Source organism: Panonychus citri, unplaced genomic scaffold (genome assembly GCF_014898815.1).
Source record: "Panonychus citri isolate SS breed McGregor unplaced genomic scaffold, ASM1489881v1 Contig00136, whole genome shotgun sequence".
Lineage (NCBI taxonomy): Eukaryota > Metazoa > Arthropoda > Arachnida > Trombidiformes > Tetranychidae > Panonychus > Panonychus citri.
The window spans coordinates 2526521-2545259 of NW_026515541.1; the positions used below are offsets into that span (position 1 = coordinate 2526521).

Here is an 18739-nt window from a genome sequence, read left to right on the forward strand (position 1 = left end):
TTACAATTTTAATCAATCAATTGGTTATATTGTAATTAAAATAAGTAATTTATTGGAAACAAATTAATAAAATTAAGACGGTTTTACATGAGAAAATGCTGTAAAATCAAAATAAAATAAAAGTTAATTTTCTTGACCAATTAAACATCAATTTGTCTCTAAAAACATTGAAAAGTTTCATTTATCTTCCATATTTTAATTGTAATTAGTTTTTCTGTTTTAATATGATTAATCAATCAATAGAAGGCTCCAATTTCCTTGGCGATTTCCCGATGAACCAATTTATTAACATTATTGGTGCTTCGTTCCGATGAAGTTGAAGACGAAGATGAACCTTTGGTGACACCCGAATAAAGGCCACAATTAGCGTGACCTTTGGCGATAAAGTTTTTCTTGAAAACATTTGGAAGTGGAAATGATTTGGATGAATCAATCGATTCCTTAATTTTTTCCCTTTCATTTGATTTAATTTTATGCGATGAGGTTGATGAAGATGAATTTGTTTTAATTACACTAATGGACTGACCATTAGATTGACCATTACCATTGGATGTACCATTTGAATTACCACCGCCAGAGAAAAAGTAAGATTGAAGTGATGAGGCCAAATTTTTACTCTTACCTGAGGTCGATACTTGTGAACCTGAACGTTTACCATTACCTACTGGATCAACGGTACTGACCGATGAACCATAACCTGGAGTACGTCCAATAGGATCAAGTGACCTTCCTTGACCATTACTATTATTGGCAGAATGAGCTTCACTTAATGAGGTCATGCTTGACCCTCGACTTCTCATCAGAAACTGTGTCCAACTTTCAGATGATCTCATGTCATTTTTATCGTTCATTGAATGATCACCGATATTTGATTCATTTAGATAACCAGTTGATTGAGATCTTTTACGATTTGATTGTTTACAATTAATTGATTGATTGTTATGATTATGATTCAATTCAGGGTGATGATCATCAGAGGTAAGATAAATTGTTCCATGTGAATCCAATTTACTATTAACTTTAGGATATTGCCAATCAAGTGTAAATTCAGTGTCTTCACAATCAGCGCCAACAATTGAAGCTGAACAGATCGATTCATGATTAATTGATTGATCAGTAATATCATTTGATAATATAACATTGGTTGAATTGATTGTTGGTACAGTTGATGATGAAATTTTCGTTGATTTAATCGCTGTTGAGGGTTTAGATGGTGATGATGATTTAATTAAACCTTTACTTTGATCATTTTTCTTGGGATAAACATCAACTACAGTTGGTTTACTTTCCTCACCTGAGTAATTATCCTCATCATCTTCATCTTCATCATCATTATTATTATCAACTCTTTGTCGAAGTCTCCACCTCGATTCATCACCACCAACACCATTTCCACCACCATTGGGATTATTTCCTGATTTTTTCACCTTATTGGAAGACATTGATTGATGGTGATTAGTGTTAAATTGATTTTGATGATGGGAATTGTGGTGGGTGTGCTGATTGTTGTGATGACGATGATGATGATGATTGGAAAGGCTTAGATTATCACGTCTCAAATGTTCTGATCCAGTGTAGCCTTTAAAATTGGCCGGAGGGCGAATCGAAGGTATATAAATGAAGATATCTTCATTTCGGACATTTTGATCATCAATACAATCATCATTCATCATGATACTTCCGGTGGTTGTTGTAGGTGTAGATGATGAAGTCTCTTTCATCATATTACCATCTTGGTTGTTGTTGTTGTTGTTATTATTATTATTGGAGTGGGTTGAGTTAATCGGTTTGGTCTTCTCATCATTTCCAGTAGATGACCGACCCCCACTGGTCATCTCACCGCCTCCCTCTGAATCTGACCATCGACCTGAATCAGCTGCACCACTGCTAATAGGATCACTACTGTCACTTCCTGGTCGTCCAGTTGATTTACTTCGTCGTCTACACGTAATTTTAATTCCAGATTCACTAAGTCGAGCTCTTAACAGCATCACTTCCGCTTCCAGGTCTTCCGCTTTCTCTTTCATCTGTTAAATCGTAAGAAATCAAATTGCCAAACAATTAGTTAAACGATTCACTTATTAATTTGTCTCTTCCTCTTTTGGCACGTTCATTTAAATCACCTTGATGGTAGTTAGTTAATTAACTAATCATAATTAGCTAAACATAAATCACGATCTTCATCTCACCTTACCATTTTTAAATCACTTTCTTGTATCCTTTTAATTTATGTAAACAATATTAAGTATTAAAGTTAATCATAACTTGTTGAATTATTATTAAATTGCTGATGCTATTAGTTAACAATCAACATGAATTATGAGTGAAATTAATAAGTTAATTAGTGAATATATTTAAATCAACTTACCTCTCTTTCAATATGCATCAGATTGATTTTATCCTCTTCCAATTTCTGTTAATTATAAAAGATTCAAATTTTTAACTTTAATTGTTAACAATTAGAAAGATGATTAATACTTACGGTTAAAGCTCGTTGAAGTAAATCAATTTCATCTCTTAATTTATTTGATTCTCGGGTTAACATTTTATTTGATTTAATTAATTCACCAACGTTAATATATTTATCCCTCCAGGTACGAAGTTCAGACCAAATTTGATCATCAGGGGGAATTGATTTCTCTTTGATTCTCTGCAATTTAAATACACAATTAAGTCACTTATTGAATAACAACGATAATCAAGTTAATTTTTGTTGGAAATGAAATTTCAACAGATTAAAATCTTATTGGGATATTGATTAACAATCAACTGATGAAAAACTTAACCATCTTGATGAATGGAAACTTTTGAATGTGAAGGAGTTTTTGACTTAATTGTAAACAATTTAACTTGATTGTTATTGTGATTAACTGAACAATAACATTCACTACCAATATATAACATGAAACCATAGATGATGATCAATAAAATATCAACAATTTGCTTCCTGATAAACTGTCAATTATTGTATCATTTTGGTTTGAACGGAAGTTAATCATTCTTAAATTGTGACGATTATGATTCCTAACGATTAAGGATGATCAAGAAAGAGATATAATCAAATCTCACTTGAGCCATTAAAATGAGCTAAAGGTAAATGATTAAAATGAAAATGATTTACTTGGTTAAGCAAATTCATTGACACTAAACGATTAACTGATTTGCGACTAAATTGTTCACACAAAATCCAAACAATCAATAATCATTTACTACCTGAAAGATTAAACTAAAAACTTTTCGGCTCTTTTTTTAGACACAAATCAAAGACATCGATTGATATTTATACTCATCATCAGTTGACAATTAGACTTGAATTGAGGGACATTCATGTCTACACAGGTAAGAAAATCGGTCGTTACCTTTTCGAGGGAAACGAGGTCAAGTCCAGCCTCTTCCAGTTCACATTGAAGACGAACCCGTTCCGCTGGGTCGGGACATTTGGCCAGTAAACTGTTCAAAAACATTAGAACTGTACTTTCAAATCCATTGGCTGATGAACCATTTGCTGAATTAAGCACTGAGATTAACAATTTAAATCTAACTGATTCACCAAAAATTATCCTCATTGTTGAAATTGCCTCGAGCACTTTACCATCTCCTTCAGGATCGATGTTGCAAACTTTAGTCAATAACTGTCATTAGTTAATTAAAGTAAAAAAAAGACAACAATTAACATCTCTCTCAATGTTCATACGATGATTTAATAATTGTAACCGAGTGAAATTCAATATATTTATACCAATTAATTTGATTCTCACACATCAACTTGAGACATTAATTAAAAGTTATTCAATTAAGATTTCAATAATAATAATACATATAGATTAGTTAATTAGCTGATTGTGATGATTAATATATAATTAAATTAATCAGTCTATTTAAAAACAATATGATTGTGTTTTTTTTTATGTTTTCACCAAACAAAAAGTGATTTGTTAATTGTTACATTTATATTAATATATATGAAAGTGTCTCGCTAATTATTGTATATATGGTCTAATAATTAACTAATTGTGACTTACCTCTAAAGCGATTACTCTTGATTTAGTTAAATTTGAGACGATACATGAAGCCAAAGTTAGGAGACCATTTCGATGTGATAATATCTTAACCAGGGCTTTCTATTAATTAAATTATCGAAAAAATTTAATTGTAATGATTAGTGTAATGTTTAGATAATCAGTCTGTAATCGGATTAAATTTGATTGTAAACTTACTGAATTAGCTGTTGTTGCATATTTTAAACACAGTAGACAATCATATTCATCGGTCTGTTAGAAAACAATTAAACAATTAGCGATTTAAAATTAGTAATGGTCATCGTGAGGATTAAAACATATCTTTAATTGTTCAATCATGATTAAGATAATGAGAAATGAGTAGAATCAAATTTTGAGCAACAATTAAGGAAACTTTTTCTCGCTCTTCTCGATCATATTCATTTTAACGTTATTAATTTATCATTAGAATGAAATTAAAGTTATTTTAATAGAGAAAAGTTGGAAAATTTTCTCGAAAATTATTCTTAATTGTTATCGACTTTGATTCATCATTTCGATCATTATTCGAGTTCAATGACTGTTGAAGATATTAAACTTAGAACTTTTTTTTTGCTCGAACTGACCATTGCCCTTTTTAGTTGATGTTGTCGATCGCGATTTTTGATCATCTTGTTTTTATTTGGTTGTTCTCTTCCCCCTGAGATGACCATTCCTGGACACTGTTGACGATTGAGGCTACTTCGAAGTAGATCAAGAAGCCATGAGATTCCATGATGAGGTTCATCGATAAACTCATCAACGAAACTGATTAAAACAAGAAGACGAAAGTAAAAGTTTGAATAAACTTTGAAAAGAATCAAAATATCAACTATCAATAGACTTAATTACCTTCCTTGTGCAATTCTTAAATCTTCAGCTAATTTCCTGAGAAGTTCAGATAATTTGGGAGTTTCAATGGATAATCCTCCCTGATATGAGTTATCCTTTAATCCGTCCGATTCATAATTTGAATTTTCAAGTTTCTCCTTTTCAACTTGACGTTTCAGGTAAAAAATGTAATCAAATGGTGACAAAAATGGAGGTCGAGGTGTCATCTGAATGAGTTAAAATAAGTAAACAATTAACAACATAAAATCCATATTAAGTTGATGATAATCATGTCAATTGACTGATAACAAGATTGTTATGAATTATGATCGTAATCCGATTGATAGACATCATTAAGAGGTTAAATCACAATGAGTTAGTTAATTGTTGTAACCAGAAATGTGAAAAGTTGACAAAAAAGTTTTGGGTCAAAAGTTGAATTAATAATAATACAAACAATATTGTCACCGGGCTTTGGGTCAAGAGTCTTGATATCTCTCATCGGATGGTAATGATGATGACCACAATTTATTATCTCTACGGGATTAATATAACAATTAACCTCCACTAATCATCTAATCACGATTCAATTAAACAATTGTTATTCAATGTCTATCATTTTATTCAATTTGTTTTCATTGTTGATGATGATGATGAAAATTATCATCATCATCAACATAATACAAATGATGATACCAAAAATAATAATATCTTCAATTACAATTAACTAAAATTTCAATTTAAAATCCTCTCGTATTGTAATTCACAATCTAAATTGTAGTTATTATTATTGTTCCCATTTTATCATTAAGGAAAAAGTTTACAATTGAAACAAGTTCTCATATTAATCACTTTGGTGTAATCACCAAGATTAGCAAAATAATTAGAATTGATTGTTATTAAGAAGAAGAAAAAAAGAAATTGAATTAACAAGAATGAGAGAAAAACTTAATTTTCGAGCAAAATTTTCAATCAGTTTCAATTAAGAAATTAATCTAAATTCACCCTGCACTGAATCGAGTCTAGAACTTTAAATCATATTGACATTTGAATCAATTAGCTTACCTTATATGATGAATTGTATTTCAAGCAATCCATGAATATAATTGTTGACATAATTATAATCACAATTAACAAACATTAGACTAAAATTTGAGAGACTTGAGAAACACGTTAATCCAACATTGTTGATTGTTGAGAGTTAAATATAAACTTTTCACACAATCAGTATGATGATTACTGTGAAGAGTCAATGATTAACAAATTGTTAGATGAAGATATCAATCATTACCATCAAAATCACAACTGATTGTTAATGATTATATTGATTGAGAGAACGAGAAAAAAAACCAGAAATAAAGGTAAATATTATGATAGAAATTTAAACTTCCGTAGTTAATGATAATCATTGAGCCTTGATAATAACAACATTGTCGAAACAATTTACTTTGGTGTTAAAATGTGTATTCCTCTTAAATTGTCAATAGTTAATCACCTTAGTTAACAACAATGGTTTGAAACACTTAATCTGGTTCACTGATTGTTTCAATAATCAGCTATACATGTACATGTATATGTTAAAATTACAGTTATTATTTTATCATTTTACTCAACAATCAAGTTAATCACAATGCGTATTTTGGTTACAAATGGGTTAATCATTTGCCAAAAACAATAACAAATACTGGTATTAACATTGTGATTAACTAATCATCTTTAAATTGTTATCATATTATATTAATGACATTGACTTTTAGATGATAAACTTTCAACTTATATTTTAGGTAAATCAGTTTGTTGCAATTAACTAATATTACAATTTAAGTTAAAGGTTTGGCTTTGCTGTTTGTACCAACATTGAATATTTTATTGTAATGGTTTTGTAAGTTTGAGGCATGTTAATTGTTGCTGATGATAATCAATGATCATGATCACCAACTGATTACTTTAAATCCTGATCAACAGTCAAATGGTTTAGTTAATTGTGATAATTACCTTTGATGGTTCAATCTTACGCTTCTGGCCTATTGGGGTTGGCATTGAAATTAAAATGTCTTCTTCCTTTGGTAACATTGACAATTAACCACTGAAAACGAAATGAGATTAAAACAACAATTAGTTAATTGCGAGTTTATTAACAACTTTCCAACCAAAATTATAATCATATATTCAGATAGATCAAACTAATTGTGATGATTAAGATTGATTAGTTTATCGATTACCTTTCAAATTGTTATTATTATCAACAATTAACATGTCAATCTTATTGTGATAATCAAATTGATGAAGATTACAATTGAAATTATGATGAAATTTACATCAACTAAATGTAACAATTAATGAGTTTATTATAACTAATTGATGCTATTAAAGGAGTGGTAAAGTAATCAACAATTTAAATCCAATGAATGAGTTTAAATTGATCAATGAATATAAATAAAAACAAAACTCAATGAGTTAATCATGATTGTTGATCACAATTACGATTCAAATTTGTAAACTAAATTAAACTTATTTAATATTTTATTTGCATTTACAAAAATCTTAATTAACCATCATCACAATCATTAGTTTTATTTCATTAACTGTTAACAATTAACTTTAATAGTACAAAATGTAATCAATATTTTTTTTTTGCAAAATTTAACATTCTGATGATTCGTGTTGATTTAAATCACAATTTAAACTCAATTTAATTTATTGATTAAATTGTAAATTCCCACGGTATCAATTATATAAATGGACAGTCATGATTTAAGCCTCTGGCATTAATTAGTTTCCAATAGTTACAATTAATAGAATCACATTTAGTTGTAATAAATGTGAAAATTAAATTTAGTCTCATCAGTATTTTAATTGTTGGTCAATCAATTTGATTGACTCATTGAAACGATATATTAATTAACTGGTAAACAATTAACTGTTGATTCAATTTCACCTTAAACAAAAGTAAAGTTCACAATTAACATAACTAAATTAAATGTAAACTGATTAACTTGGGAAAGTTGATTAACTCTAACTGTTAGCAATCAAAAACATTGGAGATTTAAATTGCAACAATTAACCGTTGGAACTGTTCAACTAACTAAATAAACTAATTAAATGCCTTTAAGGGTTGGAATTGAATTTAAATTGTTCAAAAAAAACTTTGTTATCTTTGGTTGTTGATTTGTATTATTTGGTAATCAACAATTTAACTGTATGAATGAAACAACAGTAACAATTAAGATGATGAGAAACAACAATTAAACATAAACAGTTTCCCAATTAGATTTTCCCAAAGGAACCGGAAATCCTTTGACAGGACAATTAAGACACTTTCACTTTGAAATCAAGTTTCCACAATTAACCTTGAATGTATAACAATTAAGAGTTGATTCAAGTTCAACCTTAATCATCCTCATTTAAGATTAATATTTTGATAGTTAATTTGGTCCTTGTTTTACACAATTAACTAATCACTTGAAATTTGTTGAGTTGATCGATCAGCTCAAAATAGATTGTTAATTAATTTGAATAATTAAGTTAATGAATCAAATGTAAATCACCATGATGATGATTAATAAAATCATGTTTCTATTATTAAATTAACTTTGATGATACAAAGTAAATCAACCTAACGCCCCCGAGGGCAATTTAATCATAATTTCAGGTCATCAACAATTACGAGTTTGAAAACTATTATTATTTTTAAATTATCTTTCATATTCAGAATTAAAATCAATTTGATTTTCACCTCAACAATCAAAGTTTCTTGATTGTTAATTAATTTAAACACCAAAGTGAATTAAAATTACCGATAATATTTAGAGAAACTGTTTAATTTTTCGCGAAAAATTCAATTTAATTTACCTTCTAATCAATTTAATTGATCATCTTTTTTTTTGTTACACAATCAATAATGCCCTCGGTTATGGTTGATTAAATTATAGTTAATGAGCATCAATCATCATCGTTTTGTTGATTGTGATTAGATTAACAATCAGTAAAAGTTGATGATACTTTTCAAATTCAGATCTTAATTGTTGTGGAAACTAATAATTTACCAATTATTGTAAAGGTTGATGAACAGTCAGAAAAAAAGAAGCATCTAAAACAATTAAAACTCAGTGTTAATTGCGTGAAGTTTAATTGTCTTTTCCATGAGATTTTCCAAACATCTAATGATGCTAATTGTAAACAAGGATTTAAATTGTGATCAAAATGTTGATTATAATGAAGAATCATTTCTCCGTAAACTCTCATGAGCCGGAGAAAGTTTCATTTAAATCATGAGATTATTAAAGACAAACAGTAGATACTAGATGACCATTGGTCACTTTATCTAATGTCTAAGATTAAGAGGATAAGATAAGATAGATAGAGAGAGAGAGAGAGAGAGAGAGAGAGAGAGAGAGAGAGAGAGAGAGAGAGAGAGAGAGAGAGAGAAAAGGTGAACAAAAAATTAATTCGAAAATTTTTTACTCTCTCAACAAGAATGACTTGAATGATGATTACAAATGATGAGAAGATTAAGATTAAGATGATTAAGAATGCGATTATTTTACAATTGTCATTTGCTAATTAGAAGATAATTAATATGATGAAAGTTTCCTGTTGATTTAATTTTCAACCTTAATTATGGTTCTTGATTCATAGACTTACCTTGATTGTTTAGCTGTGTAATGTTAACACTTAGATTTAATTGTTTACCATTAAAAGGATATTACATGTAATTTAATAGCTTAGAGACTTGATTAGTGTTTTTAATGTTGTATTGGTAAACTATTGAGAGCTTGCCAACAATTTAAAAGTTAATTAACTTAATTGAATCTCTGTTTGTGTGGTCTAATCAATATTGTCAATATTAATTATGATTAAGGTAATAAGTGATAATAAGGTGATATAAGTTTGAAATTATTGTGACTGTGATTGTGTTAATCAATTAATGGCAGTTGATTAATTACCTGTTGACAAATGAATTGTTAATCAATTTTAATAGTTGAATGATTGAAACAAAAAAAACAGTAAAATCAACAGAATCATAATTGACTTGACTAATTATTCAGTTAATTAGCTTTAAATGTGTTTTACTTTTTTTTAATTGTTTAAAATTTTCTTAATTAAAAAATTGCTACCATATTTTAACAGTTTAAGATTAACGATCGTTGAGCATTTGGAGTGTGTTAATCGTTGATCACGTTGATTTACAAAGAATCACCAAGATTAACAATCAAGTTAATTTAAACCATTAATCAACTAGCGGCATAAATCAACTCGCAATATCAGACAATCGGTTTGTAATCGTCAACAATAAACATCAATCACAATTAAGTTGATGGTAAATATATCGAGCTACCAATAAATAGATGATTATAACTATTGAAATTAAGTGTTAATCAACATGATAATTACGTACATGGTTAACAATCAACATGAATTAATAAGATATTATTATTAACCTGATGGTCAATTGTAAATCATGTTCATTGGATATAACAGCAATTTAACACCGTCCAGTTTTAAATTGCTGGTTCTTGTAAAGTAACTTTGAATCAACAATTTGATTGTTGTTGACCACTTTGATTTAAATTGTGTTCCAATCATTTAATAGTTGGTTGTGATTATTGAACTAACGATAAAAAAAACTGATACTAATTTTGATTTGATTTGTTTGTATTACTTTAAATTGAGATAATCAACATATTCATGATATAATTAGTTATAATGACTGGTTGATTAGTTTGACCTTTAATTAAAAACTTTAATAATGACTGACAATCAGAAAAACTCCATAATCAAGCAATTAAATCAATGTCGTTAACTCAATTACAGATCATTCAAATATAATGTCAACTTATTGATATTCACTAAATGGTCCAATCACAATTTACACAAGAATAACATTTAAACGATAATAATAGTAATCAAAAGATGATGAAACAATTAGGATTTTATGACGACCAATTAATTTAGAGTAAGAAAAATAACCAAAAGAACCGGACAAATGCCCTCGGAATCAATTTAATTGACAAAAAGTCTTCTAGTGAATTTTAATTCACTACACAACAATTAAGCTACTCTGGTTTCTTTACTTTTTTGAATATTATCTCTATTGAAAGCTCCTAACGAAAGCGATATTCATAAAGATGACAAAGTTTTCATATTTATAACTTTTTCTTCAGCTTTATGAAAGGATAGACTTCGATAATGATAAAGTCACAAACATCGAAAATGTCTTAATAAACTCGATCGTTAATTGCTCCAGTAGTTATGTAAGGGATTAACTCGTTGCCTAGATTATCAATTATTCAAGTTCAGTTCATGATTGTTTCTTGTTTTCTTGCGTTTGTATTGGTCTATCAAGTACAGAAATGGTTACTGTTTGTTTCTTGTCTCTTTACGTCCGAAAAATTTGCAGAAACTTTTTAGACTTTTTTGGTCTTCGTCCTCAACTTCAAATACTTATATGGTTGATATTTACTGTAGATTAGATTTCTTGATTAGCTTTTAATCCAACAATTAGATTTAATTACTAAAAGGGCAAGTTAATTTGTTGATTATTTAAGATCAAGTTTACTTGACCTTAAAAAATCAATGGTTTCAGCTAAATAGAGTCTAAAATCACACCTTAATCTAGATTCATATTCATTGAGATTGAAAGGATAAGTTGGTAACTTAATCATCTTCATTAATGGAGGAGGAAGACAAGAAGAAGATCATCTTAATACATAACTAATAAGCCTCACCTATTTGGATGAATATCCAGTGAACAGGTAACTATATATTTAAGACGAAGGATAAAAGTTATCAAGGTGATTATGAATTCTGATTAATCTATTATTCAGAACTGAGGGTGGATTAAAGAGATTAGAATTATGAGAGAGAGAAAATAAAAACTCTATTATTTTTGCTCTTCTTACCTTTGAGCATTTTCATCATTATCATCTTAATACCTCAAAGAGGATGGTTGAAACAATTAGATTACTAATAGACGATGATTAAGGTTCGGTCAATATTAATATCGCTTATTTCATTTGGGTTCTGACCTTTGAAGGGTAAGTCTAAAGCCTTAACTTATAAATAACTTGATTAGATCACAATTAGACTGATTATCATCGTTAATATGATAAAATTGGACACTAATTTTACCTGAACAACCTAACAATTAATATTTCATTTTGTTTCAATTTTTTCAACAGTTAATTGTTGCATTTTGATTCAGTTTGGTCGCTAATCAATGATCATTATCTTGTGATTTTGATTGTGGTTACAAGTGAATGATAATTGTTTCTTGTTTATGATTAGTGATTAATGAACTTCATAGTGTTTTTATCAATCATTTGTAACAAAATGTTTTTGATTATTACTAATGAAATAATCAATTAAACTGAAACTAATTACTATTGATAATTGTATTATTATTTAGCTGATTGTTAGGGTTTGTTGCTGGAAGGGATTTTTACTTAATGACAATTTAAGATTCATTTGATTTAATTGTTCAATCTGATGATATTCAGCATTTATCGGTTTAACATGATCATTAATCACCATCAATGCTGATAAATGTTGACAATTTATTAATTACTTAAATCAGTAGTAGTTAAACAGTTGCTAACCTTTCAACACAATCAGATGATTGATTTAGTTTTGCTCAAATACATAATGTTTAATTGTACCAGTATTTAAGTTAATCATGATACTATCTGTGTGTTGGTTGATCTGACAATCAACGTGATTAAGTTGATTAGTTTAACTATCAATACTTGAAAGGCCACTGTCATCGTCCGCCACAACTAATCATCAACAATTAAATTTAATTGTGGTCAAGTATATTATAGTTAATGGTTGATAATGATGATGCTGATAATCAACAATTAATCTGGTCACGGGTTAAATTAAATAATATTAACTGATCATTAGATGACAATACTAATCACGAGAAAGATTTAAACTCACAATCAACTAACTAACCATTAACATGAGTATACAAGTTGATTATAAACACTGAACACAAATTAAAATCACGATTTAAAATAGTAACATAAATGTTAATCAACAATTATCATCATCATTTGATAATAATAGTTGTTGATTATTATGATTGGTAAGAGAAAAAAAAAGTTTCTTAACAAAGTAAAAGTTAATTATAATGTTTAAAATTGACCAAAAAATTAGAGGCAAATGAAAACAATTATCAAATTAAATTGACAAAAATGATTAACAATTAATTTGATGATGAAAAATATTCATTACAAACCAACAATTAGCTAACTAAAAGTGAGACGAAAATTGAAATTCAATTGTAATCAAGGTAATAACGAAATCGTTTCAATGATTATATTTACTAACGTTGTTGTCGTTTCGTTGCAACGATAATTCAAAGATTCATGTCACTATTTTATCATCTTCATCTTCATCATCATCATCCCTCATCCACCTCCTACTCAACATCTTTTCACGGTTTAAATTGTTAATCAATTATTTTACGAAATTTATTGTAAATTGTTAAACTAAACATGTTTAAGGTGCATCATTGATAATTGTTGATGATTAGTTAAAACCATTTACAGTTGATGATTAAACAAAAAAGTAGCATTATTTTTATTAGCTGATAATTAGTTGATTGTTTCGTGATCGGGAAGTGGATTAGTTTTAAACAAGTTACTCTTTGATTGGATTGGGATTAGATTATCATGATTAGACCAACGAATTAGTTTAAAGTTAAATTTTCCATCTTCCAATTAAACTGGTTAACCTTTTCAATCGTTATTAGTTTTAATTGTTAACAAAATTAAAAGTTATTATGGTTCAATGATGAAAATAGTTACTTTTTTTCCGTTGATTAAATTGGATCACCTTTAATCAACATAAATCAGTTTATTAATCATTATCTTGATCATCAACTACTTACTGATTCGTTGGTTATAATTAACGAACCATCATTACAATTAAAAATCGTGGTTAACCTTTGGGCTGAGATAAGTTTTTAAGTTAGTTATCAAAAAACGCAATTTAAAACTTTCCAACAATTAAATCAACAATTGACCACGAAATTTAGTTAATTAATAATATACATTCACGTTGATTGTGAAAAGCAAAAAAAAATTTAATTTCTGGTCAACAACAATCTAAACAATTAAGAGTTGTAATGAATAATATCATTGATTATCTTCAATGGTGATGATTCAAATTCAATGATAAAGTTAATTGTTGATCAAATGATGATAAAAACACAAAGTTAATCAAATTAACTCCTACAAACGAAACTCATGTTTACTCAATAATCAACCATGAGCCTCATGATTAAATATTCATTTACAATTATGTCCACCCTCATGAATAATCAGCTAATCATCATAAACAATCAACTAAACATCAGACTAATTCAAGCAGCTTATTAACTTATCCTCCTTCACCTCAGCCTCTTTAATGTATCACCATTGAGGATAAACATGATTCCCACTGCGGTGTAACTCACGATTCATTCAAATTTAAGTCTACAATCAGTTAATTGTTACAATTGTTGTGCAAAAAATTTCATGTAAGTTTGATGCTGAAAAAACAACTAACCAAAAAATTAACTAGACTATGAAAAATAAGCTACAATTTATCACCACCATTAAGTTGATTAACTTGATGAAAGTGTTATACTTGTTAATAATAGGATTATAATTAATTTGACAATTAAACCACGTTTGTTAACTGTTGTAATAATTTGTTTTATTTGAATAATTAATAATCAACGAAACAAAAATTGTTTAGCTAATATTAAATTGTTGTTGTTTGTTAATCGTGATCAAGTTATTATATTTATATATTTAATCATTGTTGATGATTATGATGATGATATTAGTTAATCAAGCAATATAATAATCAATTTAATAACAATCTGATAACAATTTAATAAAATAATAGCTGTTTAGTTGATAACAATTAACAAGAAATTTTCAATCAGTTTCAAATAATTAACGTTAATTTTTTGGGCTAAAAGTTTGAATTTTTTTTCATTACTTTCCCTGATTATTATTGGAATAATTAACTAATTTTGTTTACAATTTATTAATATTTATATACTTTAATCAACAATTCTAATTATAAATCATCATTTTGATGAGCTCAAAAAATAACAATTAACTTTTTCTAGATTGTAGTTGCTCAATTGGGATTGAAACTGGATTAACTTTTGATAATAAATCCTTAATTTTGAAGGTAATTATTAATATTTTGTAAATCATTAATTGGGAGGCTCATTGATGACATGATTAATTAAGATTTTAAATTGTTACAACCGTTATTAAACTTCAGCCTACACATAAACTCATTGATTTGATCACAATCAGTGGTTATTATTATTGATAATTAACTTAATCATTTGTTAATGTTATCAATACTTATCAAGCCTTAGGTGTTTGCTAGTAAATAACAATTATATCAATAGTCAACAATTAATCAGCCTCCAGATGACATTTAAACTGTTGATTGACAATTAAATGAGTGTAAACAAGTAAGCAATTAAATCATTTTGTTACAATTAGTGTGATAGCCGTTCTTGTGATCAATTGATTATTTCAAAAATTTAGTAGTTTCGATTGGAAAATCTGACTTAATTAAATCAGGTATTTAATAATTAATTGTTCCTAATTATTAACTGTTGATTTGAAACTTTTAATTGCTGATTCGTGAAAATTGTTTAAAGCTTAAATTAGCATCTTGTTGATTGGTTTTGGTTCATAATCAACCATTTAACTTGCAAAATTTGGTTTTCCTAATCAACTGAATTGATTATCAATTAATTGTGTTTATAGTTTAAACTAGAGGATTAAAATTAATCAAAATTGATTGTAATAAAACTGTCAACAATGTTAAATTGGTTCATTTAAATTGAATGGATTAGTTAATTAAATGAGTTTCAATCAGCTGAAAAATCAAATATTGGTCGTGATGATTAGTTAAACATATCAATTTGATGACAATCAATTAGATTATGATGTGAAAGTTGATTTATCTTTTCAAAAAAAAGTAATTAGTGATCAAAATTCAGTGATTAACAATGAGCAATCAACTTAATCAATTATAAAGTTGATCATTACAAATAAATCACTTTTAAGATAAAAATAGTTTCTCAATTCAGTGATTAGTTTAATTGTTTAATGATTAAACTTGCTAATCATTTGGGCTCATCTTTTTTGTTTGTCCTAATTAAGTTCACTGAGGTTTTTGATTCTGTTAATTAGCTAACTGTTAATTGCTCAGGTGAAAGGCCAAGTTGATTATAAGAGCGAGGAGAAACAATAATTTTCAATCAAACAAATCATTCAGAGGGAAAATAAAAAAAACAATCAAGTTAATTACGCTTTGGGCTATTTTATCATGATGATGATTAAGATTGTGAGGTAATTGTTGATAATAATCAGGTTAATCATCTTTACCTACTTGCCCTCTCATTGAAACAATCATGATGATGGTCAAGCAATGGTTGAAACAACAACAATAATACAAAACCCTAATCAAATTAATTGTAAGAAAAACAATCAATTGATTGTTGTTCAAAATTCAATCAATCAAATTGTTCAACATAATCTAATAAACTTAAATCACTTAAATTGATTGTATCAACAATATTTACAAAGTAATTAGCTATTAGACCTATCAGAATGTCCCCCTTTTAATTGAGACAATTAAACAGTTTCTCTGTAATTAACTGATTAGTTTTTAATTCTGATGATTTAAAATCTTAATCATGATTAAGATGATGTGATTGTGATTGATGAGATGTGAAAAATTTAACTGTTTGTTTATCAAAATCAATGGTTCAATGAATTGAATCTTTGAATTATTATTGAACGGCAATTATCAACAATTAAGCTACAATTTAGTTGCAAGGTTAATTGATCCATATCACTATTTAAATATTCAAGTTTAATAAGTAAACAGGAAGATGATTAACAATCAAGATAATTGTTATAACTTTTCAAGAAAAAACTTCCGATGATGATAATGATTATTTTATCATGCTTATTGAAATGATCAAGTTAATTGTTGGTATAAGTCTAGACTATTTTAGTTAATTATTACGATTGGCAGTCTAAATTATTATCATTAAAACTGATTGTAAATATGGAATTAAATTATCACTACAATTAGTAAATAGTTTCATCATCAAAGTAAAAAAACTTTTTTAGAACTTTTTGAAAAAATTTCGATATTCAGTCGTCATGATGAAGAGCTTTGATTATCAATCACAATTTAATTTAAATCAATTTCTTTCATACGATTTAAAGATGAAAGGACCTTCAATTGTTTGGGTTAATTGTTGGTTCTATTGGTTTGATTGCTCTAGATAATAACATTGTAAGATAAATGGGTCAGCGAATGGTAAATGATTAGATGACCAGAACAAAAGAAACACCTTAGTACCGTTATCTTCATTTCCATTAGCACCTTACCCTTTTTTACCTTTGGTGCCAAATTTTTCATTCTTTTCCTCATTAACTCAACTAAATCAACTAATAGCATTTAAATCAACCATCCAAATTAAGGTTCCTCTCATTAGTAATCAACAATCAAGATCAACAATCAAGGTGATCCTCATTGATTGTTGTGATACTATTATATCTTCATCGTTTTTTTTCATCATCTAATTCCCTTGATTGTTGATCATCACTCAATTATAACCCATTGCTGTTATTGTCTTCATTGATTCAATCAATTTGACCTATTTAATTGCTGTGAATTAAAGTTTATCCCAACAATTTAAACAAACAATCAGTGAAATAAATTGATTACTTTGTCTTGAAACTTTTCTTAGTATCTTATTTGATGGATTTGCATTTTTTGTATGATCATCAGACTTGATTTAATTTGACAATTAGAGCTTATTATTGTGTCAAGGAAGAGGCTAATCATCATTTGATTATGATTAATTTGCTAGCAATCAAGAGGCAGTTAGTTTTTTATATTAACAACTTTAAATTTTGATTAATTGATTAACCGATGAAATTTAGAGTAACTTTTTTTACGTATTCAACTTAAATTGAAAATTTTGATAGTGATTATGTTCATCATTTGATTGATTAAAATCAATCCAATAGTTTACAATCTAGACGATTAAGACCTTTAATCGTTGCAATGGTAGATGTTTAACTATCTTGACTCACAATTTGATGGAATGTGATTAAGAATATGTAAAAGTATTGAGATGATTTAATTAGTATCCACTATCAAAATTAAGGTAAAAAGTGTTGTTTGATAATTGAGTAAAAATCAGTCTTAATCATCATTGAAGTTTCGGTGATAATCAAAAATTAACTCACCTATTGAAAGTAAACCATTTTATCAATTGATGGAATGACAAAGATTAAATTAACAATAAATCACTTTGTTAATTGTTTAGTTAAATCCAAGTTAATTAGCCAATTTATAGCACTTGTAATGTCAAGAGTGGTAATCAAATGAAAGGATTAACTTTAATTTTTAACAGGGATAATCTAAACAATCAAATTCGAGAAAGGAAATGATTAAAATGTTTAAAGTTGGAAGGAACTTGAAGTATCCCAATTTTGATAGACACAATTAACTGATAGTTGTTAAATTTTTCGCTGTTGATTTGATGATTTAAACTAAATCAACAGTGGATTCGCACACTGGTGATAAACTTTTGATGTTCAATTATGTGAACAGATGATGAGGGTGATGAAGATTAAGATGAAATGATGAGGATAACGAGTTGGATGTTCAGTTACCGAAATCAAAGTAACAGCTTCTTCATGTTTCTCAGGTGAAGTCTCTCTCATGGATCAGTGAAAAGCGGGTGAGATGAAGATGAGAGAGAGAGAAAGATGATAATGATGATGGAACAAAATCATCATCACAAAGAGAGAAGAAGAAAA

General features: G+C 27.8%; 1 protein-coding gene across 3 annotated transcripts; it reads right to left on the reverse strand.

Annotated features, from left to right (window-relative positions):
- Positions 1 to 24: 24 nt before the first annotated feature.
- LOC128392261 (probable serine/threonine-protein kinase DDB_G0282963) lies at positions 25 to 18647 on the reverse strand. 3 transcript variants are annotated; one of them, XM_053352257.1, is made up of 11 exons: positions 18164 to 18647; positions 6864 to 6954; positions 4890 to 5095; positions 4625 to 4805; positions 4218 to 4271; positions 4023 to 4121; positions 3360 to 3632; positions 2483 to 2650; positions 2369 to 2413; positions 1295 to 2027; positions 25 to 1195 (listed from the first exon to the last, which is right to left on the reverse strand). In XM_053352257.1, the coding sequence occupies exons 2-11, from the start codon at positions 6939 to 6941 to the stop codon at positions 237 to 239; spliced, it is 2796 nt and encodes a 931-aa protein (XP_053208232.1). In that variant the 5' UTR covers positions 6942 to 6954; positions 18164 to 18647; the 3' UTR covers positions 25 to 236. The 3 variants fall into 3 exon arrangements, with proteins under 3 accessions (XP_053208232.1, XP_053208230.1, XP_053208231.1); XM_053352255.1 differs by having other exon boundaries at positions 25 to 2027; XM_053352256.1 differs by lacking the exons at positions 6864 to 6954; positions 18164 to 18647 and adding an exon at positions 5934 to 6275 and having other exon boundaries at positions 25 to 2027.
- Positions 18648 to 18739: the final 92 nt, after the last annotated feature.

Bases quoted from the DNA above. Each gene is read 5' to 3' on its own strand.
- LOC128392261 (XM_053352255.1), bottom strand. From the start codon at position 6,941: ATGTTACCAAAGGAAGAAGACATTTTAATTTCAATGCCAACCCCAATA. The intron at 4,272-4,624 runs GTCAGTTCGAGC...GTTTTCTAACAG, and splicing joins ATCAACTAAAAAGGGCAATG to ACCGATGAATATGATTGTCT. The intron at 4,122-4,217 runs GTAAGTTTACAA...TTTAATTAATAG, and splicing joins ATGCAACAACAGCTAATTCA to AAAGCCCTGGTTAAGATATT.